The 23,636-nt window shown below is 42.5% G+C and overlaps 1 protein-coding gene across 8 annotated transcripts in view; it reads right to left on the minus strand.

The window, feature by feature from the left end:
* The window catches only part of rerea (arginine-glutamic acid dipeptide (RE) repeats a), a 509,606-nt gene that overhangs the window by 157,737 nt on the left and 328,233 nt on the right, over positions 1–23,636 (minus strand). For all 8 annotated transcript variants that reach the window (XM_055659600.1, XM_055659606.1, XM_055659605.1 and 5 more), the window contains 2 exons: positions 10,353–10,477; positions 1,879–1,978 (listed from right to left, as the gene is read on the minus strand). In XM_055659600.1, the coding sequence (XP_055515575.1) occupies positions 1,879–1,978; positions 10,353–10,477 (225 nt within the window). The remainder of the gene's footprint in view (positions 1–1,878; positions 1,979–10,352; positions 10,478–23,636) is intronic.

Consider the following 23,636-nt stretch of genomic DNA (forward strand, 5'->3'; position numbering starts at 1 on the left):
ACAGACACTGTGGGCCGAAGGGCCTGTTCCTATGCTGTTTTATCTTCTATTTTTAATTTACATTTCTGCCACATTTTATCTACAGTCCAGAGTATATTTCCTGTTAATTCTTGCTTTTACTTAAGCGTGCAGTATCCTCAGATGTTTTCTCTCACCTTTCTTTGGTGGTAATTAGTAGGCCAGTACTCTGTGGCCGATAGGGGAACTGAGATTAGGCATCTCTTGAGAATGCCATCCCTGAGTGGCACATACCAGCCCTTAATGCACTACAATGCGATACATCTTTCATATGCTTTGAGAGGGCAGCATATTCAGTTCATTTTGCACAGTGAAAAACCCATAGCCCTCCAATTAGCTATTTATATTGGCCTCCATTCTATGAGGTCTGCACACATTTTGAGAAAAAAGGGAAATAATGAATTATTCATGAATAAAGGGGCATCACTGTAACTTAAAATTGTAAGAAATACATGATTTTTATTCAGAGCTCTACAAAGAACTTAATAAATAAAGAGTAGCTGGGATTTTTTTTTTTAGCCCAATGAGCAAAACCGTTTTAGCCTGATACAGTTTGCAAGTTCCTGTTAGGACTGCAATTTTAAATTTAATCAGCTATAATTCTGATGAATCCAAGTCCTCTTGTATTTTCCCTTGCTAGTACAGCTTATTCAGTAAGAATCACGGCTAAATATAAATGAATTGATCCAATGCTTCTTATGCAATTACAGTCATTTGTATTTTTGTCGTATAAATAACGATTGGAAGAATATGTTTATTACACTCCACCATACAGCCAAATGACATTTCTCATTTTCTGTCCCTCTCAACTATCTTTCACAATTAACAGTAAATTCCATTGCTTTCTACCGCAACCTGCCACTACATAAATAAAACATTGCAGAAGTGAGCTGCCAGCTTTGATTTATACAATGCACTGCAGTAAAATTGATGAAGTTTGTGTTATACTTCCGTAACTTTGGACGAATTAGCATTTGCGTGCAACACCCACACAGCAAGGTAGCACCAGCTTGCCATCAGCATCTGGCAATGTAGATAAATAAAGTATTTAAATACTTGGGAGGTTCTGGTTTATAATATAAGCTGTGGTATAATAGGAATGCCGAGCTCTGGTCATGAAGTGGAAGATGTTGTCCAATTCCCTAAAATCACGAGCAAACTTTTATTCAGCATATCATTCCTTCCTGTTCAATGCGAATATGGAATTATCTTTTAATCTGTCCGGTTGTAAAGATAATAAGTAAATCTTTAAGTCACAAACCTCATCATTTGTCTAATTCAATTTGTTTTAATGAAGACACAACACTAAAGGGCACGGGGTCAAGGAAAGAGCGTTCACGTCGCGGCCCTATTTCCAACAATCTTTCCATCACCACGCACAAGAAGCGCAAGACGCCATTGTGTGCAGATGCCGAGAAGTTTGTGTTCAGCTCTGGCTGAACAATTTCTAATCTTGTGAATCTTGTACTCGATAAGATGAAAAAGACTAAAGGGCATGACCAGCAATATTTAGAGTTTAAAAATTCCAGTAATTCACATAGCTCTTTCAGTAGTCATTCAATTGTGTTTATATCCAATTAAATATTCGGGATCAAATGAATAAGCTGTGTGCATGCATTACAATTTATAGTGTAAAATCTGGTTAAATTGTCAACATTTGATCAACTGCCCTTTGCTTGTTGAAATATGGATTCAAAATAATGTCACTTTCACTGTTTTAATATAATCTTTTTACAACACAAATTATCTATTACACAAACACATCTCTGATTCTGATACAAGAATTAAGCTTTGATGCTGAATTTTGTGTGTTACTATCCTCCAAGCCTCATTAAAATGCCCCACATGCAGAAAACTTACAGTATTTAATGCATTAACTGTAGTGTCATCTCGAGATGCTGCAAGGCAGCCATCTTCTGTTGATCCACCATCACACATGCCCGCAAAGGCAGCCATACTCCTGCATAAGAACACAGGCTGTATTATTCACAATGCAAACCGTATATTTACATATACTTTTTAAATGATCAAAATGGCAAAAAACAACATAATAGAAATTATCCAACTGAAATTCTGTGATATGTGTTTTAGGCATTTACAATTAGTCACGTAATTAAACAACTTGTGAGAGGCAATGTTATTGCAGCAACATGACTGACAGATCATCATCTTACATAATTTTGTGACTCACTTAGAAAATGTGTTTACCATTCCGTTATACAAACAGGTAAATTGATGTATCTACAGATACAATTAATCGGCATGTACGTTTGAGCAATTAATTCCATATTGTTTTCATATCATGACATCCAGTTCAAGCCAAAAACTATTTAAATAGGAGTTTTCAACAGTCCCTTGAGTATCTCTATAACATTTAAATTAATGCAAACAAATTTAATTTGTGTGAAAACGATGGAATCAGAAACAGGGCACAGGATGAGGCCCAGGAGCCGTTGGTGAGGGAGGAGTGACGTCCGAGCGGTGAGTGTAAAAACCCAGCGGCCCAGGAGCCGTTGGTGAGGGAGGAACCAAAATCTGCAACGTTCCATTCGCAGATCACACTTCAAATTAAGTGGGCTTGAGGAAGCTGATGATTGGTCGAACAGACTAGAGGAAGCAGCTGATTGGCTTGTATCCCGGGTAAGGCTTTGTATTGTATCCAGGATAAGGGGGGGGACGGACGAATGAGGGCCAGGGCAGTTTACTGTTCTGGATGTCAGATGTGGGAGGTCATGGAGTCTGAGTGCCCTCCAGACGTCCACATCTGCGCCAGGTGCGTCGAGATGGGGCTCCTAAGGGACCGTGTTAGGAACCTGGAACAGCAGCTCGATGACCTCTGTCTGGTCAGGGAGGGCGAGGAGGTCATAGAGAGGAGTTATAGGGAGGTGGTCACTCCAAGACCACGGGAGGCAGACAACTGGGTCACAGTTAGGAAGGGCAATGGGCAGTGGCAGGGACTAGTGAGTACCCCGGTGCCTGTACACCTTGAAAATAAGTACTCATGTTTGAGTACGGGTGGGGGAGACAGCCTACCTGGGGGTAGCGACAGCGGCCGGGCCTCCGGCACAAAGACCGGTCCTGTTGCTCAGAAGGATAAGGAAAAGAAGAGGAGGACTATAGTAATAGGGGACTCTATAGTCGGGGGGTCGGATAGGCGATTCTGTGGACGCAGTCAGGAGACCCGGATGGTAGTTTGCCTCCCTGGTGCCAGGGTCAGGGATGTGTCTGAACGTGTCCAAGATATCCTGAAATGGGAGGGAGAGGAGCCTGAGGTCGTGGTACATATAGGTACCAACGACATAGGTAGAAAAAGAGAAGAGGTCCTGAAAGGAGAATTTAGGGAGTTAGGAAGAGAGTTAAGGAGAAGGACTGCAAAGGTAACAATCTCAGGATTACTGCCTGTGCCACGCGACAGTGAGAGTAGGAATGGAGCGAGGTGGAGGATAAATGCGTGGCTGAGGGACTGGTGCAGTGGGTATGGATTCAAGTTTCTGGATCATTGGGACCTCTTTTGGGGAAGGTGTGACCTGTACAGAAAGGACGGGTTGCACTTGAACTCGAGGGGGACCAATATCCTGGCGGGGAGATTGGCAAAGGCTACTGGGGAGACTTTAAACTAGAACAGTTGGGGGGAGGGACTCAAATAGGGAAAGCTAGCAGTCAGTGTGTGAGGCAGGAGGCAGAGAAGGGTAGCACTCTGACCCAAAATGTAGGGGAGAAAGAAGAAAAAGACAATAAACAGAGAATAAGAGGGGGTGGGTTTCTTAAATGTGTATATTTTAATGCTAGGAGCATTGTAAGAAAGGTGGATGAACTTAGAGCCTGGATTGACACCTGGAAGTATGATGTTGTGGCAATCAGTGAAACATGGTTGCAGGAGGGCTGTGATTGGAAGCTAAATATTCCAGGATTTTGTTGCTTCAGGTGTGATAGAATTGGAGGGGCAAGAGGTGGAGGTGTTTCATTGCTTGTCAGGGAAGATATTACAGCAGTGCTTTGGCAGGATAGATTAGAGGGCTCGTCTAGGGAGGCTATTTGGGTGGAACTGAGAAATGGGAAAGGGGTAGCAATACTTATAGGGGTGTATTATAGACCGCCAAATGGGGAGCGAGAATTGGAAGAGCAAATATGTAAGGAGATCGCAGAAATTAGTAGTAAGCACAAGGTAGTGATTGTGGGAGATTTCAATTTTCCACACAAAGACTGGGAAACACATTCTGTAAATGGGCTGGATGGTTTGGAGTTTGTAAAATGTGTGCAGGATAGTTTTTTGCAGCAATACATAGAGGTACCTACTAGAGAAGGGGCGGTGCTGGACCTCCTGTTAGGAAATGAGACAGGTCAGGTGGCAGAGGTATGGGTTGGGGAACAATTCGGGTCCAGTGATCACAATACCATTAGTTTCAATATAATTATGGAAAGGGTCAGAACTGGACCTAGGGTTGAGATTTTTGATTGGAGAAAGGCTAACTTTGAGGAGATGCGAAAGGATTTAAAAGGAGTGAATTGGGACACTTTGTTTTATGGAAAAGATGTGGAAGAGAAATGGAGGACATTTAAAGGTGACATTTTAAGAGTACAGAATCTTTATGTCCCTGTTCAGTTGAAAGGAAATAGTAAAAATTGGAAAGAGCCATGGTTTTCAAGGGAAATTGGACACGGTTCGGAAAAAGAGAGAGATCTACAATAATTATAGGCAGCATGGAGTAAATGAGGAGCTTGAGGAGTATAAAGAATGTAAAATGAATCTTAAGAAATAAATTAGAAAAGCTAAAAGAAGATATGAGGTTGCTTTGGCAAGTAAGGTGAAAGTAAATCCAAAGGGTTTCTACAGCTATATTAATAGCAAAAGGATAACGAGGGATAAAATTGGTCCATTAGAGAGTCAAAGTGGACAGCTATCTGCAGAGCCAAAAGAGATGGGGAAGATATTGAACAATTTATTTTCTTCGGTATTCACCAAGGAGAAGGATATTGAATTATGTGAGGAAAGGGAAACAAGTAGAGTAGCTATGGAAACTATGAGATTCAAAGAAGAGGAAGTACTGACACTTTTGAAAAATATAAAAGTGGATAAGTCTCCAGGTCCGGACAGGATATTCCCTAGGACATTGAGGGAAGTTAGTGTAGAAATAGCAGGGGCTATGACAGAAATATTTCAAATGTCATTAAAAACGGGAATAGTGCCGGAGGATTGGCGTACTGCGCATGTTGTTCCATTGTTTAAAAAGGGTTCTAAGAGTAAACCTAGCAATTATAGACCTGTTTGTTTGACATCAGTGGTGGGCAAATTAATGGAAAGGATACTTAAGAGATAATATATATAAGCATCTGGATAAACAGGGTCTGATTAGGAACAGTCAACATGGATTTGTGCCTGGAAGGTCATGTTTGACTAATCTTCTTGAATTTTTTGAAGAGGTTACTCGGGAAATTGATGAGGGTAAAGCAGTGGATGTTGTATATATGGACTTCAGTAAGGCCTTTGACAAGGTTCCTCATGGAAGGTTGGTTAAGAAGGTTCAATTGTTGGGTATTAATGGTGGAGTAGCAAGATGGATTCAACAGTGGCTGAATGGGAGATGCCAGAGAGTAATGGTGGATGGCTGTTTGTCAGGTTGGAGGCCAGTGACTAGTGGGGTGCCACAGGGATCTGTGTTGTATCCACTGTTGTTTGTCATGTACATCAATGATCTGGATGATGGTGTGGTAAATTGGATTAGTAAGTATGCAGATGATACAAAGATAGGTGGTGTTGTGGATAATGAAGTAGATTTTCAAAGTCTACAGAGAGATTTATGCCAGTTGGAAGAGTGGGCTGAAAGATGGCAGATGGAATTTAATGCTGATAAGTGTGAGGTGCTACATCTTGGCAGGACAAATCAAAATAGGACGTGCCTGGTAAATGGTAGAGAATTGAGGAATGCAGTTGAACAGAGGGATCTAGGAATAACTGTGCACAGTTCCCTGAAGGTGGAATCTCATGTAGATAGGGTGGTAAAGAAAGCTTTTGGTGTGCTGGCCTTTATAAATCAGAGCATTGAGTACAGAAGTTGGGATGTAATGTTAAAATTGTACAAGGCATTGGTGAGGCCAATTCTGGAGTATGGTGTACAATTTTGGTCGCTTAATTATAGGAAGGATGTCAACAAAATACAGAGAGTACAGAGGAGATTTACTAGAATGTTGCCTGGGTTTCAGCAACTAAGTTACAGAGAAAGGTTGAACAAGTTAGGTCTTTATTCTTTGGAGCGCAGAAGGTTAAGGGGGGACTTGATAGAGGTCTTTAAAATGATGAGATAGACAGAGTTGACGTGGATAAGCTTTTCCCACCGAGAGTAGGGAAGATTCAAACAAGAGGACATGACTTGAGAATTAAGGAACAGAAGTTTAGGGATAACATGAGGGGGAAATTCTTTACTCAGAGAGTGGTAGCTGTGTGAAATGAGCTTCCAGTGAAGGTGGTGGAGGCAGGTTCCATTTTATCATTTAAAAATAAATTGGATAGTTATATGGATGGGAAAGGAATGGAGGGTTATGGTCTGAGTGCAGATAGATGGGACTAGGGGAGAATACGTGTTCGGCACGGACTAGAAGGGCCGAGATGGCCTGTTTCCGTGCTGTAATTGTTATATGGTTATATGGATTAAAATTCAAAGTGGTCACATTACTATTATTGAGAAACTTCAATTCCAACCAAAATTAATTCTCAGCATTCAAACTATTACTCAATATTACTTTGAAAAAAATAGGATAACAAGATACATGAAACTTTATATGACTCTTTCAAAATGCATCTTCACCACAAGATATGTCCATTTCCCTTCTCTCACAAGGCAGCACCAAGAGAATCCCTTCCAAGGCTGTTCTTAATCCCAATGGTCAATGATTATCTTTTGCTCATCACCTCTCTCCACAGAGATTAACAAAATTCCATGTTAGTGCCTGACTCTTCATTTGAGATAGTGACATTATCATGTGGAGAAATGTGCTATAAACTGAGTTAATTACCCCTCCTCGCCTGAAGTGGAATCATAAAGTTCATGGGAAATTTTTGAATGGCATAGGTATATTCAGCCAATTGCATCTGTGCCAGTCAAAAAATAGAGTAACCCAACTTAGTTCCATCTTCTTGCATTGAATCTTTAATCTTCCAATTCACATCCTAGTGTTTTCCAAATGTGAAGAAGGTTTCTGCCACTGCCAGTCTATGAGATAATGAATTCCAGAACTGTGACCACCTACTGGGTGAAATAAGTTTTCCCTCAGCACCCACCTATTCCTCCTATTGATGACTTTTAATCTCTCTATCTGCCTGCCCCGCCGTGTGTTAAAGTCAAATAGAAAATATCAGCAGCCTACTTTACTATGAAATGCATCACATCTGAATCTATCGTCAATGATTAGTAATCAGGCACAAAAGCTCAAGGCTTCCCTTGAGCTGTCCCACGTCCAGATGCCCAGAAGAAATTGATGCTTCCACAGCATTTGTTAAACAGATCAGTGCGACCCTTCTCCTTCGCTTCAAACTGGATGCTGCACTTAGAACTGTTATCTTTTCCTAAAGTAATGCCACTAAAATAATGGCAATTCCTTCACTGTCCAATGTCATTATTAATTTGCTCAACCTTTATTCTCACCCCTTGCCCATTTTCTCTATCCCTCTGCACATTCCTACCAGTAGGCTCTTTCGAGTGCCATTGTTCTTTATAATAATTTCAATAAATTCTACTTCCTGCATGCTGCAAAGATAGTGAGCTGGAATACTTCTTTGCAAGCAGAGAGTAATCCAGTTCTTCACAATGCTGCATGGACTAATGCAGAAGGCATCGACAGAGCACATAGAAACATAGAAAATAGGTTCAGGAGTAGGCCATTCCAGCCTGCACCGCCATTCGATATGATCATGGCTGATCATCCAACTCAGTATCCCATCCCTGCCTTCTCTCCATACCCCCTGATCCCTTTAGCCACTAGGGCCACATCTAACTCCCTCTTAAATATAGCCAATTAACTGGCCTCAACTACCTTCTGTGGCAGAGAATTCCACAGATTCACCACTCTCTGTGTAAAAAATTATTTTCTCATCTCGGTCCTAAAAGACTTCCCTCTTATCCTTAAACTGTGACCCCTAGTTCTGGACTTCCCCAATATCGGGATTAATCTTCCTGCATCTAGCCTGTCCAATCCCTTAAGAATTTTGTAAGTTTCTATAAGATCCCCTCTCAATCTTCTGAATTCTAGCGTGTACAAGCCGAGTCTATCCAGTCTTTCTTCATATCAAAGTCCTGCCATCCCAGGAATCAGTCTGGTGAACCGTCTCTGCACTCCCTCTATGGCAATAATGTCCTTCCTCAGATTTGGAGACCAAAACTATACGCAATACTCCAGGTGTGATCTGACCAAGACCCTGTACAACTGCAGTAGAACCTCCCTGCTCTAATACTCAAATTCTTTTGCTATGAATGCTAACATACCATTTGCTTTCTTCACTGCCTGCTACACCTGCATTCCTACTTTCAATGACTGGTGTACCATGACACCCAGGTCTCGTTGCATCTCCCCTTTTCCTAATTGGCCATCATTCAGATAATAGTCTACTTTCTTGTTTTTGCCACCAAAGTGGATAACCTCACATTTATCCACATTATACTGCATCTGCCATGCATTTGCCCACTCACCCAACCTATCCAAGTCACCATGCAGCCTCCTAGCATCCTCCTCACAGCTAACACTGCCCCCCAGCTTCGTGTCATCCGCAAACTTGGAGATGGTTGCATTCAATTCCCTCATCCAGATCATTAATATATATTGTAAATAGCTGGGGTCCCAGCACTGAGGCTTGCGGTACCCCACTAGTCACTGCCTGCCATTCTGAAAAGGACCCGTTTACTCCTACTCTTTGCTTCCTGTCTGCCAGCCAGTTCTCTATCCACATCAATACTGAACCCCCAATACCATGTGCTTTAAGTTTGTATACTAATCTCTTTTGTGCGACCTTGTCGAAAGCCTTCTGAAAGTCCAGATATAACACATCCACTGGTTCTCCCTTATCCACTCTACTAGTTACATCCTCGAAAAATTCTATAAGATTCGTCAGACATGATTTACCTTTCATAAATCCATGCTGACTTTGTCCAATGAATTCACCACTTTCCAAATGTGCTGCTATCCCATCTTTAAAAACTGACTCCAGAATTTTCCCCACCACCGATGTTAGATTAACTGGTCTGTAATTTCCCGTTTTCTCTCTCCCTCCCTTTTTAAAAAGTGGGGTAACATTAGCTACCCTCCAGTCCTCAGGAACTACTCCAGAATCTAAAGAGTTTTGAAAAATTATCACTAATGCATCCACTATTTCTGCGGCTACTTCCTTAAGTACTCTGGGATGCAACTTATCTGGCCCTGGGGATATATCGGCCTTTAATCGATTCAATTTACCCAACACCACTTCCCGGCTAACCTGGATTTCACTCAGTTCCTCCATCTCATCTAACCCCCGGTCCCTTGCTAAATTTCGTTTCCGGCAGATTATTTATGTCTTCCTTAGTGAAGAAGACAGAACCAAAGAAGTTATTCAATTGGTCTGCCATGTCCTTGTTCCCCATGATCAATTTGCCTGTTTCTGACTGCAAGGGACCTACATTTGTTTTAACTAATCTTTTCCTCTTCACATATCTATAAAAACTTTTGCAGTCAGTTTTTATGTTCCCTGCCAGTTTTCTTTCATAATCTATTTTCCCTTTCCTAATCAAGCCTTTTGTCCTCCTCTGCTGGACTCTGAATTTCTCCCAGTCCTCTGGTAGGCTTCTTGTTCTGGCTAATTTGTACGCTTCATCTTTTGTTTTGATACTTTCCCTGATTTTCCTTGTTATCCACGGATGCACTACCTGGCCTGATTTATTTTTTTGCCAAACTGGGATGAACACTTGTTGTAGTTCATCCATGCAGTTTTCAAATGCCTTCCATTGCATATCCACCGTCAACCCTTTAAGAATCATTTGCCAGTCTATCTTGGCCAATTCACGTCTAATACCCTCAAAGTCACCTTTCTTAAAGTTCAGGACCCTTGTTTCTGAATTATTTCCCAGGCACGACACCACTCGGCCCGTACACTTTGTTACTGATGAGACAGTATACGATATGGATAGGGAGCACTTCAGAATGGGTTTAGGTGGAGATAAAACATCTTAAAAACAGCAGAATAAAGTAGTTTTCTTTAACCCATAATCATATTTGAACCTGATCGTGAAAACTTTTGATTATTTGTTTCCTCATATGTATTTGAAGCGCTTGCATTCTCCGAAACAGTTAATGGGAGGGATCAGTCTTACCTGGCCGCTCTCAAGTACATCAGAAGCTCGCAATCGTTGACACCAGGTGTCCAAACCAGCTCCTCGTGTTCTGTGACCATCTCACCACTGGACAGGGGAAGAGGCTTCAATTCTGGAAGCTTCGCCTGACAAGAGGGAACATTTAATTGGAATTATATTTCAACAGAATCAATTGTTCAACCATAAAAGAGATGGCCCAGAGCAAAGACAACATTGAACAGTTTATTTCTCAGGCATGTAAAAACAGATGTACAAAGAGTGAGCCAAGACAATGAAGAGAACAGAACCATTAGTGCAATAGGTAAGGATCTTGTATCCTGTATCCTAAATCGGAAATATATCATTGTCACTTTCTCCAAGGGAATTAAGGATGAGTAATAAATGCTTGTGATGTGAGCCATGTTTACATCATGAAAAAAAATGTAAATAATAAATATTCCTCTCTGATCTCACCTCTTGCTCCAGTAAATGTATGACTTCATAGGTTTTACTTCAGGCTCCCATTTCTTCACCTGAGCTGCCAATTTTCACCATTTCATGGGACTGGCTAGCAATCAGAGTCCACTGTACGCCACCAAACCCACTGCATTCACTCCTATCATGTCTCCCTGTATCCCTTCTCCAACCTCCCTCCCCCCCCCCCACCCTGTCACTCATCTGCATCTCCAACCCCCAATCACATTTGTTCTGATGAAGTCATCTGACAAACCAGAGCCTACAATATGCATTGCTTTTTTTCTCAACCATGGATATCCTTCCAACAGTATTGTTAGTTTTCAACTGTGGCCACATTATTTCTTGCACTTCAGTTCTCACTCCCTTTCCCCTTACAGAACAAGGATAGGATACCCTTGACCTTGCTTTTCTGCCGAACTAGCTTGAACAATTATCCCCTATAATTCCCAATGCCACCAGGGTGAAGCACTTTGCCCTTTTCTCCCTTTACCCTTTTCTCCGGCAACTTTGGGTCATGTTTTTACATCCACTAAAAACCACTCCTCCATTCTTTGATAACCTCTTCTGAAAATGTAGATTATATAACTTCTAGCTATCTCTCAGCACCACCCAGACACACTTCACATGTGAAGCAGTGATTTTGACAGAATTTCAATTTCATATTACTGCAATAGGTTCTCTCGTTACTTTAGTTTCTCCACACTGGGGACACCAAAGGCAGAACGTGTGACTGGTTTGCAGAACATCACAGCTCAGTCCACAAGCATGACTTGGAGCTTCAAGCTGCCCGTCATTTTAATTCTCTGTCTTATTCCCACAATGACCTCAGCCTCCAACACTGTCCCAATGTAGGTCAATGCAGGCTTGAGGAACAACATCTCACATTGCAACTGAGCATGTTGCAGCATTCCTAGCACACGATTCAGCTCACAAATTACAGATAATGTTATATCCCGCATCTTCTACCCCAGATTTCAAGCTTTCCATCTTTGGAGATTTCAGGTACATATTCTGCAGGCTGACCTATTGCTCCTTTACTCCTCGTATTGCCAGCACCTTTTATTTGCACTATTGTTGCTTTGTCCTACAATTTATGCTCCTTTTGTTTGCATTTCCCTTTTGTTCGTTCCTTCCACCCTCTGCCTTTTGTCATCACAAAGCTAGTTTTAACAATATTTTTTCACAGTTCCCTTGAAAGAACAGCAAACTGAGACATTAGGAAACATTAGTTGTTCCTCTCTGCAGAGATGCTGTCCAACTTGAGTACTTGCAGCATTTTCCAATTTTATTTCAATTTTCTAACATTTAATTTTGCTATACTGCCACATATCCTTACCATAGATCGTACAATAAATCCTAATAATAAGCGACCGTAGGTGTTTCATCTGCTATAACTGATTAAAGTATTATCATTGTATAAGTAGTAGGAATCAGGCACGGAAATCGCTATCAAAATATGGAGGGTACCGGGGGACACAATTTCTTGGCGGCCGTGCGCGCATGCGCACACTCACACACTCATGCGAGGCATCGGAGGCTTCAGCCGTGGGCCCTGTGAACGGTCATTTCAGCTTAATCCAGCGCTAAATGCAGCTCAACTCTGCCTGCGCTGGCTGTAAGCCTGGGCCATATTTCCCGTAAGTCCAGGCAGGGCTGTATGTTAACCTGACGGCACAGGCAGAGTTGAGCTAGATTTAGCGCTGCTTCTCTGTGCGCTGGCTGTGGGCACAGCTCTCGGCTGACTCCCGACATCTCTGGCCATCCCCTGACGTGGGGAGTAGGGGGGCATTCGGGTGGGGACGGGGAAGGTCCAGTGGCGTTTCGGAAGCAATTGCAGTGCCGGAGACCCGGAATCGATCCTGGCCGCAGATGAGGCGCAGGTCTGTATCCAGGGCTGCCGAGTGTTTTTCGCTTGTGACCTATGACCTGGGCACGTCTCCCTCCTCCAATCACCGCGTTATATCCTCAGTCCCACCCCCCTACTTCCGCCTCTGACCGACTCCTCCCTCCTCCAAACATCGCACTGAATCATCATCAAGTCCCGTCCCTACTGCCTCGATCAGCAGTCCCACCCCCACTGTCTCGCAGAAAGCGGAGATTTCACCGGGTTTTAAAATCCGTATTACAAAAAATAGGGGGGAACGTCCCCCACCTCTCAAAACAGAGGGGGAGGTCCCCCCTGCCCCCCCCCAGGATTTCCGCCCCTGGTAGAAATACACAACTGCAGTTGTTGATTAATTCACAAAAGAACACAAAGTGCTGGAGCAGGTCAGGCAGCATCTGGACAACATGTTTCGGCTCGAGACCTTTCTTCAGACTCTCGGTCTGGAATTGGGCATGGTATCGAGGTGAGTTGACGGCGTTCAGGGAGGAAGCGGGGATCGGTAGAGTCAATGGTCGCAGTCCATCGCGGCTGTAGTGTGGGCAAGGGTCGGCAGCGGCTGAGGAAGCTGTGTGGGCCGGCGGTGGCAGCAGCGGGTCCGGTTTGGAAGTGGTGCTTGCCAGGGGCAGCGTGGGGGTTGTGAGTGGCAGGGGTCGGCAGCACGAGCAGGGGTGGTATGGGCAGCCGTCGGTAGATCAGTCTGCTATAACCAAAATCCGTTATATAGAGGCCCGTTAAAACGAGGGTTTACTGTAGTGTATACATTGCTAGATACACACTTGCTTCACCATTTTGCCCATGTGTTGACAGTTCCCATGCAAATATCAAGAAAGTCTATTTGTAGCCTATTTACTCTCATACTGTACACTACATTACTTGCTGATGGGCTTTGTATGTTGGTAGGTTGATGTTTTAAAATTGGCCCATCAATGACAGAAGGTTGACGCAAGGAACTGCAGATGCTGGAATCTTGAGCAAAACACAAAGTGCTGGAGTAACTCAGCGGGTCAGAAAACATCTGTAGAGGAATAGACAGATGAAGCTGCGAGTCAGGACCCTTCTTCACAAGGCTGCCCACAATATCAGTTACATCTCAGCCTTCCACTGTACCTCGGAACACATGAATAAACTGCTCAAACTCATCTGAAGCCCAATTGTTTAGTTTCTCCTGATCAATGGTCAACATGTATGTGTGCCAAATAAATGTCAGTAGCTTGATAAAGCAAAAGAGTAAACAAGAAGAAAGACTGGATAGACTCGGCTTGTACTCACTAGAATTTAGAAGATTGAGGGGGATCTTATAGAAACTTACAAAATTCTTAAGGGGTTGGACAGGCTAGATGCAGGAAGTTTATTCCCGATGTTGGGGAAGTCCAGAACAAGGGGTCACTGTTTAAGGATAAGGGGGAAGTCTTTTAGGACCGAGATGAAAAAAACATATTTTACACAGAGAGTGGCGAATCTGTGGAATTCTCTGCCACAGAAGGTAGTTGAGGCCAGTTAATTGGCTATATTTAAGAGGGAGTTAGATGTGGCCCTAGTGGCTAGAGGGATCAGGGGGTATGGAGAGAAGGCAGGTACAGGATACTGAGGTGGATGATCAGCCATGATTATATTGAATGGCGGTGCAGGCTCAAAGGGCCGAATGGCCTATACCTGCACCTATACCTGCCACACTTCCCCAAAACAACTTTTCAACTAAATTGGTTTTCTCTTTGGCACGATAAGGTTAAATGTTATATCATCTAAAATACAAAGTATGACTACAAAAAGATGACAAAAAGCACTGAAACTTTGAGTGCTTTGTTCTATTTTTACAAAACCTCTGTCATTTTTAGTGCACTCAGCTTCCACTAAATCATCAAACACTTAAGATTTTTTTTTTAAACACGATTTTAAGAAAGCTAAAGAAATCTCAAAGATATGATATCAATTTTTCTAAATAACAAAAGATTATGTAAAACAATATTAGAGATCAATGCAATACGTTTTATCCATTTTGTAAATTTTGGATTATGAATGAAAGCAGGAAATAAATTGGAACAATGCTCAATATTCCCATGAGTTGACTGAAATTTTTTCCAGTGCATTGGCAAGATGGTTGTGAAGATAGACACAAAATGCTGGAGTAACTCAGCAGGACAGGCATCGTCACTGGTGAGAAGGAATGGGTGACGTTTTGGGTCGAGACCCTCTTCAGACTGAGGCTTGCTTCGAGTAAAACTGGGACAACATTTAGGCATGGCTTTGTAACTAGTACTTGTGCTACACAAGTGCCAAGGCATGATCATCTCCAGCCAGGAATTTTACGACCATCCCAAGCTATCTGCTAATCTGTTTAATCGTGGGATCATAATTGAAGGTCTTTTGGATCATCATTACAATAAAATAGGTTTAGCAAACAACAGAGAATGATCCACCCCTCAAACCATTCCCACTATTGAAAAGGTAAATCTATTGGTACATCCAAGAAAAGATGATGGGGGAAGACATAGAAACATAGAAATTAGGTGCTGGAGTAGGCCATTCGGCCCTTCGAGCCTGCACCGCCATTCAATATGATCATGGCTGATCATCCAACTCAGTATCCCGTACCTGCCTTCCCTCCATACCCCCTGATCCCCTTAGCCACAAGGGCCACATCTAACTCCCTCTTAAATATAGCGAAATATAGCGACCATAGGAACTGAGTGATATATCAATCCAAGACCCCAGGAACGGTGCTGCCAGACCCCAGAATCGGTCGGCATGGTGCGTGAAGCCTTGAGACGTACACCTTCCACCGCTCAATACCAGCCTTCCACACTGAGCCAGGGCAGATTCATCACTGCAGGAGCGCCAGTGGGCCAGCAGGATTCACATCAGGCTCCCAACACCCTGGTATGAAGGGCAGCAGAGTGCAGCCCATTGGAATTGTTCTTTTAAAGTACAGTGGTGTAATTGGAAGAATCTTCATACTCCTGGGCTTAGCGTGCTAAAACAAATCTGCATTCTGTATATTCAAATGCACTGTAGTGTCAGGATATCAGAATACTCAAATAAACTATGTGATTAAAATAAACCTCAAATAAAACAATGATTTTGGAAACCTGATAGAAATTGCTGAACACACTCAGTCAACCACTGTGAATAAGAAACTGGGATAAATCTTTCTGATAAAAGGTTAGCGGCCCGATACAACTGCTTTGCTCTCCACTGGCACTGCCTAGCCTTCAGAGCATTTTCTGCTTTTATGTTGCCTCAGCTGAGATCAGCTAACTCAGCTCAAAGCAGGATTCAAAAAGCAGCCTTCACGTTTATATCAAAGTCTCCTTACCAACCATGTCATTAGGGAGCTTTAAAGAATGAGAACTTGTTATTTGTTTTCCTGAGGTTTTCTTGCAAACATTTTGTTTTATAACAGCCATTTGATGCAACTTTAAGTGACTTGCACGATGCCAACACAATAGAAATGTTCTCTGCATGGCTTCTACACATAGCGGGTGAACGAAAGGAGCATTATGCCTCAGGCAACATGGAAATATACTTCCCGGTATCTTGTTAAAATTATTTATGGAACTGAATGCTTGCTTGGCACCAAGGCTGTAATATCATTGTGGAAGGGCTGAACTGGGCTGTGTTCTGCAGATGAGCCTGACTTTGGAAATAGACTATGATCCAAAAACTGCTGTGATCAGTTGATTGAATTGAATGAAAGATACAGCATAGAAACAGGCCCTTTGTCTCACATGCTAACAATCAATAACCGGTTCACACTAGTTCTGGTGTCCCACTTTAGCATCCACCTCTTACATATTATCGACAATTTGCTAAGGCCACTTAACCCATAAACCTGCCCATCTTTGGCATGTGGAAACACCATGAAAACTCCATGCAGATAGGACCAGAGGTCAGGATCGAACAGGGGTCTCTGGCACTTAGGCAGCAGGTCTAACAGCTGTGCCACCTCATTTGCACCTACATTTGCAATTTACAACATTAGCAACTTTATTTGGTGACAAACACATATCAGCTTAGAGAAGGATAAGTCTCGTTGTGCTAACCCCTCATTCAGGAGGACTAAATTAAGTTGCCATCTTAAATCCAATAAAGTAATAAGTAGAAATTTAGAACACACAAGTAGCACGACTTAAGGGCCTGTCCCACTAACGCAACTTTTCAGCGACTGCCTTCGACCTTCAAGCTCGAGGGCACTCGCCTGCAAAACTTCGAGCTGGATCGACCGTCAGCGATGAAACCGCGAGCTGGATCGACCGTCAACACACACACACACATACAAACACATCGCAAAGGCGGGGGCCAGGGAAAGCGGGGAGCGCTGCCTGAAATTCACACCCGCGATGATCAGGAAGGTAAAAGACGGCTGGCACAGTGTATGGTAAGTCCTTTAGAGAGCACGGGGGGGGGGGGAGAGAGGGGCGAGAAGGGGCGAGAAAGGGGGAGAAGGAGTAGAGACACTTTTAAGAAGCCAGACAACATAATAAGCGGGCATTTAACATTACCGGTCTGTTTTCCTTGGTTCTGAAAACTCCAATGAGCCAATTAAAATGCCCAGTCAGCAAAGGGGATTGCCTACGGCTGCCCTCGACTGCCTGTAACTAAATAACGACCCCACCACTGCACTAGGAGTTCAAAAGAACCATGCCGACCAAACTGAGCCCGCGAGTATGCGGGAACTTCTCTCGAGCATGAAGGAGAGTTCCAGTGACCTCCTACGACCTCCTAAGACCACGTGTCGACCATGCTGTGAGTTTGAGTCGAGCGCAAACTCTTCTAAACTCGCAAATTAGGTCGCCGCAGTGGGACAGGCCCTTTAGGCTGGCATTTAAACCCTGAAGTGCTGCAATTTGTTACCTCCAACTTAATCTTTCTAATGTTTCTTAACCCCAAAACACCCACCTCAGAAGGACTGCTGAGGCTGCAATAATAAAATATTTCAATAGCAAAAAATGATCACATTCGTTAAGTAAATATATTAAGGATAACTGAATCAAGACTGGACGGAACTAACATTTTGTTTGGCGATGATGTAAATGAAATAAGGTCCAAATAGCTTGTTCTTTTGTTGTACTATGCTATTAAAAATGTGAATGCAACCCTGTCGGATGGGAAACCCTGTCGGATGGGAAATGCTACACTTTCACATTATCACTGATGCAAGGACCAACCTAGTTTCAATGAGCTGAGTAGGAGAACATGCTGGGGGCTGCCCCTGGCACAGCTAAAACCTGACAGAGCTGCAACACAGGGACTAGGGTGTGTGCTAGGCAATAGAATCAGCATGCTGGAGATGGAGGTAAGTAATCCTTCGACGAATAGATCAGAACACACACAAAATCAAAGACAAAGTGAAAGCGAGTGATCTGTAGCAAGCTGGAAAGAACTAAGGAAGGACAGAAGTTCCATGTAAAAGTGCATGCCCTGCACATGGTGGTCAAGCTATTTCATAAGTTTCTCAGCTCCAACCTCCTTCACATGGAGTCCAATGGTGAAACACAAACTTGCGTAGTTTTGTCAGGATTCACAAAAATTGGGTTAAAGAACCGTTGTTAATGTGTATGGGAAGATAGGTACGGTATGTGTATATATTTTTTAAAGAACATGTTATGTATTTTGAATGATTAATGAAACCCCAAGTGTGGGATGTGGCTTGTACGTGTTTTGGATGTTTCCAGTTCCATGGATGGAGGCAATGCTCATCAGCAAGAGGATTCCATTGATATTAGCAAGTTGCAAAGTCCTGACTTCTAAAAGGAAAACTGAATCTTGTATTACACATTTTTTATCATTGATGAGCATTTTGTAAATGAATATTCAACAGTTGGCAGAGACTCGGTCGGCTGAATGGCTGTATCTCTCGATGACTCTAAATTACTCAGTCATTTCCTGATATCTGACTGACAAACCGGGACATTGTTGGTCCGTGAGCCATATATTAGTGATTGGCAAATTATTGGAGAAGATTCTTAGCGATCGGAGTTATTTGCATTTGGAAAAGGATGGACTTATTAGGAATAGTCAACATGGCCCTGTATGGGATGGGGAAGTCATGTCTTACAAACTAAAGTTTTTATGAGGAGGTTACAAACATGTTTGATGAGGGCAGGTCATATGCTGTATACATGGAATTTAGGAAAGCTAGGCACTTTATGGGAGGTGGTAAAGAAAGCAAAAGGCATACCTGCCTACATAGGTTGGGAAATCATGTTGCAGGTTTATACAACGTTGGTTAAGCCACATTTGCAGTAAAGTGTGCAGTTCTGCCACTGCTTTGCAGGAAGGATGGACACACTTTGGAGAAGGTACAGAAGAGGTTCACCAGGATGTTGCAAGGATTAGGGAGTATTGGTTACAAGGAGAGGGTGGACAAACTTGGATTGTTTTCTCTGGAGCGTCGGAGGCTGAGGGGCAAACAGATAGAAGTATATAAAGTGGCGAGTGCACAGATAGAATAAATAGTCAAGTGTCTTTTTCCAGGGTGAAAATGTCAAATACTCAAAGACATAAGTTTAAAATAAGAGGGGGAAAGATTAAAGGAGATTTTCGAGATAAGTTAGTTGTTTTCACAGACAGAGCTTTCCGTGGCCTTGAACTGCCAGGGTAAGTGGCAGAGGCGGATACAACCGCAACATTTAAGAGGCATGTAGATAGATGAATGAACAGACAAGTAATGCAGGAGATTGGCATCATCATCATCAGCACGGTAATCGTGGGCTGAAATGCCCGTTTCTCAGCTGTACTAAAGGGCCAGTCCCACTGCTGCGACCTAATTCGCGAGTTTAGAAGAGTTTGCCCTCGACTCATACTCGCAGCATGGTCGACACGAGGTCCTAGGAGGTCTTTGTAATTCCTTCATGCTCGAGAGTAGTCCCCGCGTACTCAAAGTCTCAGCTAGGTCGCGGCGCTTTTTTTCAACATGCTGAAAAATGTCCGCGAGTAAAAAGAGGTTGCCATGAAAAAAATCAATGTTTTTTTACTCATAGGTTTAGTCGAGGTATGTTGTAGTAGGTCGTAATGCTATCGTAGGTAGTCGAAGACAATGGAAGGTAATCAAAGGTGGTCGAAGGTAAAGCTCGTTGAGAAAAAGGTAAGTAAATCGACTGGTAATTTTAAATGCCCACTAAACTTTATTAAAAGTGTTTAAGAAGGAACTTCTTAATAAACTTTATTAAAAGTTGTCTGGCTTCTTAAAAGTGTCTCCACTCCTTCTCCCCCCCCCCGTGTGTGTGCAGATGGACAATCCGCCTCGCAGTTTCATCGCTGACGGCCGATCCAGCTCGAGGTTTTTCAGGCTAGTGCCCTCGAGCTTGAAGGTCAAAGACAGTCGCTGAAAAGTCGCGGTAGTGGGACAGGCCCTTTGTGCTTTCAGTTGGGGATCCTACACTGTAATTGTATCATTAGGTGTAAAGTAAAAAGGTGTGTAAAGTGCAAACTAAATTTGAGATTTGAAACATTTACTTGACTTGCAATCAGCTACCATTGTAGACAACTACTATTATCTCCTTTAAGCGCAGTATTATAAGCTCACGAGGGAACAATACCACCCACCTGTACACCCTATTGATGTGATTCTTATTTTCATTAGCTGGCCTAAATGGATGACTTACATCAGGTACCATCTGCAAAACCTAAATCATAGGATCCTTAAATATGAAAAGGCTAAACATTCCAGTCGCAGTTGGAATATATTTGCAAATAGAACACTCAAATGTCAATGCAAATGCAAACCCAGTTTGAAGAAATATTATCCATAATCTTTAAGTTGCCTGCCATAGACTGTACCGTAAATGGTGAATATTATTAGGTTGAATATAGATGTCGATCAGCAATACAGTACCACATCCCACACCCTCAGAAGAGCACCATCTGCTGCACCAAGTGGCTGTGCACACTCTGAACGCGCCAGTGTGGGTATCAGAAACATTTAATGACAATGCATTCCATAACAAATAATTGTAGAATATTAACAACACTGGATTTAGCATTTAAAAATATCAGGTTGCCAAATTACCATATAAAAGTTTTTCAAAATCTAAAAAGTTGGAAAGGAACAGTAGCCAACAGGTAGTGCTGCTAATGCACAGCATCAGTAACCCAGGATCAATTCTGGCCTCGAGTGTTGTGTTTGTGGAATGTGCACATTCTCCCTGTGATTGTGTGGCTTTCCTCACATATGTAAAAGGTGTGCTGCAGGTTAGCTGGCCACAATACACCACCCCTAGTACAGGTAGATGGAAGGATAATTGGGGTGCGGAGAGGAGTTGATGGGTAGGTGAGGATAAATACATTCTAGAGTGGGTTAACTCGGGAAAAGACACTGATGCGAGACTCGACAGGCTGAAATAAAAAAGAATCCAGTTGAACACTGGTTCGCACTTGTTCTAGACCATAACTATTTGAGAAGCACATAGGAAATTCTCCTTCAAATTAATGTACACACTCAACGGCTTCAGTCGAGACTGTTTGAACAGATTTCACATCACAGCTAAAAGATTGTTTGGGATAAGAATTCATGATATGCCCCACAATTTAGTTGATGTGGCTCCAATTGCAGCTGGAACTTTACTCATATTTTGTTTGTGCAGTATGTTGTTTCATCTTCCCTAGCCCATTCTCAAATTCACCAGTGGACCAAGTTTTCAGAAAGTGGTTAAATCCCAGACTTCCACTATGTGCATGTGGGTTAACTCCTGAATCCTGTGAAGAAACGCTCATCGCCTGCCTTAAGTGCCCCCTCTCCTGTCACAAATATAGGCCTTGTATAATAATTTACTCTGGCGTATATTATTCTCAGAGCACTGCCAGAGGTGAGCAGGCCGGCAGAAGGCGCTAAGGTCCCGGCAGCCGCTCACAGCCACCTGAGCTACTTCCCTTCACGGCCACAATGCAGTGGCTCCGCACCCGGAGCGCCACGGCAGCGGTGAGTGAGTGGGTTACTGGCATGATCCCCGAATCCATCCTTCTCAACACTCCTGCCCTCCCCGCAACTTTACCCCTGGCCAGACTCCCCACACGCTGTGAAAGGAACTCTCCCCCCAATTGGTCCCTTGAACTAATATTGTCATTCAATAAGATCACAACTGATTCAACTTGGCCCGGTGTGCTCCTGTTTGTCCCACCATCTCCCCACCTGCCGTCACCCTCCACCCCCAACCCATTCAGTAATTCAGAATGAAGGGGATTTGGAAGCTTTGGGCAAATTGAATTGTTACTTTCTTTATTTTTATTTTTTATTTTTACGGAGAGGAGAACAATCTGTGCATGTGCGGTTTAAGAATTTTTTTAAAGCCGACTGACTGCCTACCCTGAGTAATTACTCACGGCATGTGCCTGATTATTCTCAAGATACCGGAGCAAGCTTCAAGAAAATAAAGACCAAACAAGTCCTATGAACACCTAAGTATTTGCATTTGCATAGTTAGTACTTATTTACTACTCAAACCTGAGCTAGTCTTGATACTTCTGTCAAACTGACATGGAAAACTATAAGATAAGTTTGGGTTCATCCACTTCAAACATAAACTGCACTAGCAATTATAGTCAACAGAGCCACCACGATTGACAAATCTTGACAAATCTATCAAAGCTTCACGAGTACACGGAATTTCATTGCACCCAGGAGTACAGAACAATAAATTAATCTGAATCTGGTGAAAATCATTAGTACATTGATACCAAGTACACTAATTACGATATCCTAAATTGGTCTTCTGAGACAAAGAAACAGCAGGACTTACACAATCAAAAAAGATGTTCACTGTTTCTGGTTGAAGTATTTCTCATACAATTCTACATAGCCCAAAATGCAAAGCCGTCTTTACCTTGCAGAGTTTTGTTTTAAATAACATTATTTTCTTCCCATTGTAAACTTGCTATTGGCAAAGGAGTCTACTCTTCACTGAATTATGCTCTGGCCTCTGGTGTCAAATAAGCAAATCAGGTTTGAGTCTTGCCAATACATCCTGACAGCCTACGGGACTGTTTAGGGTACTTTGATTCTGTACTGCTCACAAGATTTATTCAAATTCACACTCACATGCATTTAATTGTTCAATCAGTTAAAACTGACCAAATTTGCCATTACTCTCTGCATTGTAGAAACAAAGAACTGCAGATACTAATTATTACACAAAAGGACACAAAGTGCTGGAGCACTCTGGTGGTAAGGCAGCATCCTCGGAGAACATGGATAGGTAATGTTTCGGGTCACAACCTTCAGATTGAAGTTGTCTCGACTCAAAACGTCACATATCCATGTTCTCCAGACATACTGCTTGACCGACTAAGTTACTCCAGCACTTTGTCCCCTTTTGCTCACAGTATTGTTGTCCTATTGAGTTCAACTATCTCAATAAACAATAGATTGCATTTGCCACTATCTACAGTTTATACAATGTAAATATTAACATTCCCACTGAAGATGGCTGCTCAAACTTTATTTACTTATGACCACTGGAAATTGGTTCCTTTTTCAAGTCCCATATCTAAACTACAATATTGTCTCTGCCTCAACTGATCTGTGCAAGAATTTCATCTTCTGCGACCTTCCAACAGGCAAAAGGTATTTAAATTCACCTTTCATTCCATGCATTGATACTGTATGCCCTAATGCATGGTAACTCACAATTCCAGTTTAATATCTTCAGTAACTGCCCACTTCCTTATTTGGATACACATATCCGCACCCACAACTCTCTCACTGTGAATATGTGAATTAGGTTTGGCGGAAAGACTGAAGGACTTCACAAAAAGAACTTTGTCTTTCAACAAGACGCATATTTTTACTGCTGAATTCTATTTATTTCAGTACTCATTTTTTTGCTGGTGACTTCCACATTTGGCAGAAATATATCAAAACCATCATAAAAATATTATTTAAACCCATACCTACATAAATAAATTAGATTAACCCCTGAAACAGTGATGTTCCATGGTGACTTTGTCAT

The sequence above is a fragment of the Leucoraja erinacea genome, chromosome 30 (assembly GCF_028641065.1).
Source record: "Leucoraja erinacea ecotype New England chromosome 30, Leri_hhj_1, whole genome shotgun sequence".
In the NCBI taxonomy this organism is placed as follows: domain Eukaryota; kingdom Metazoa; phylum Chordata; class Chondrichthyes; order Rajiformes; family Rajidae; genus Leucoraja; species Leucoraja erinaceus.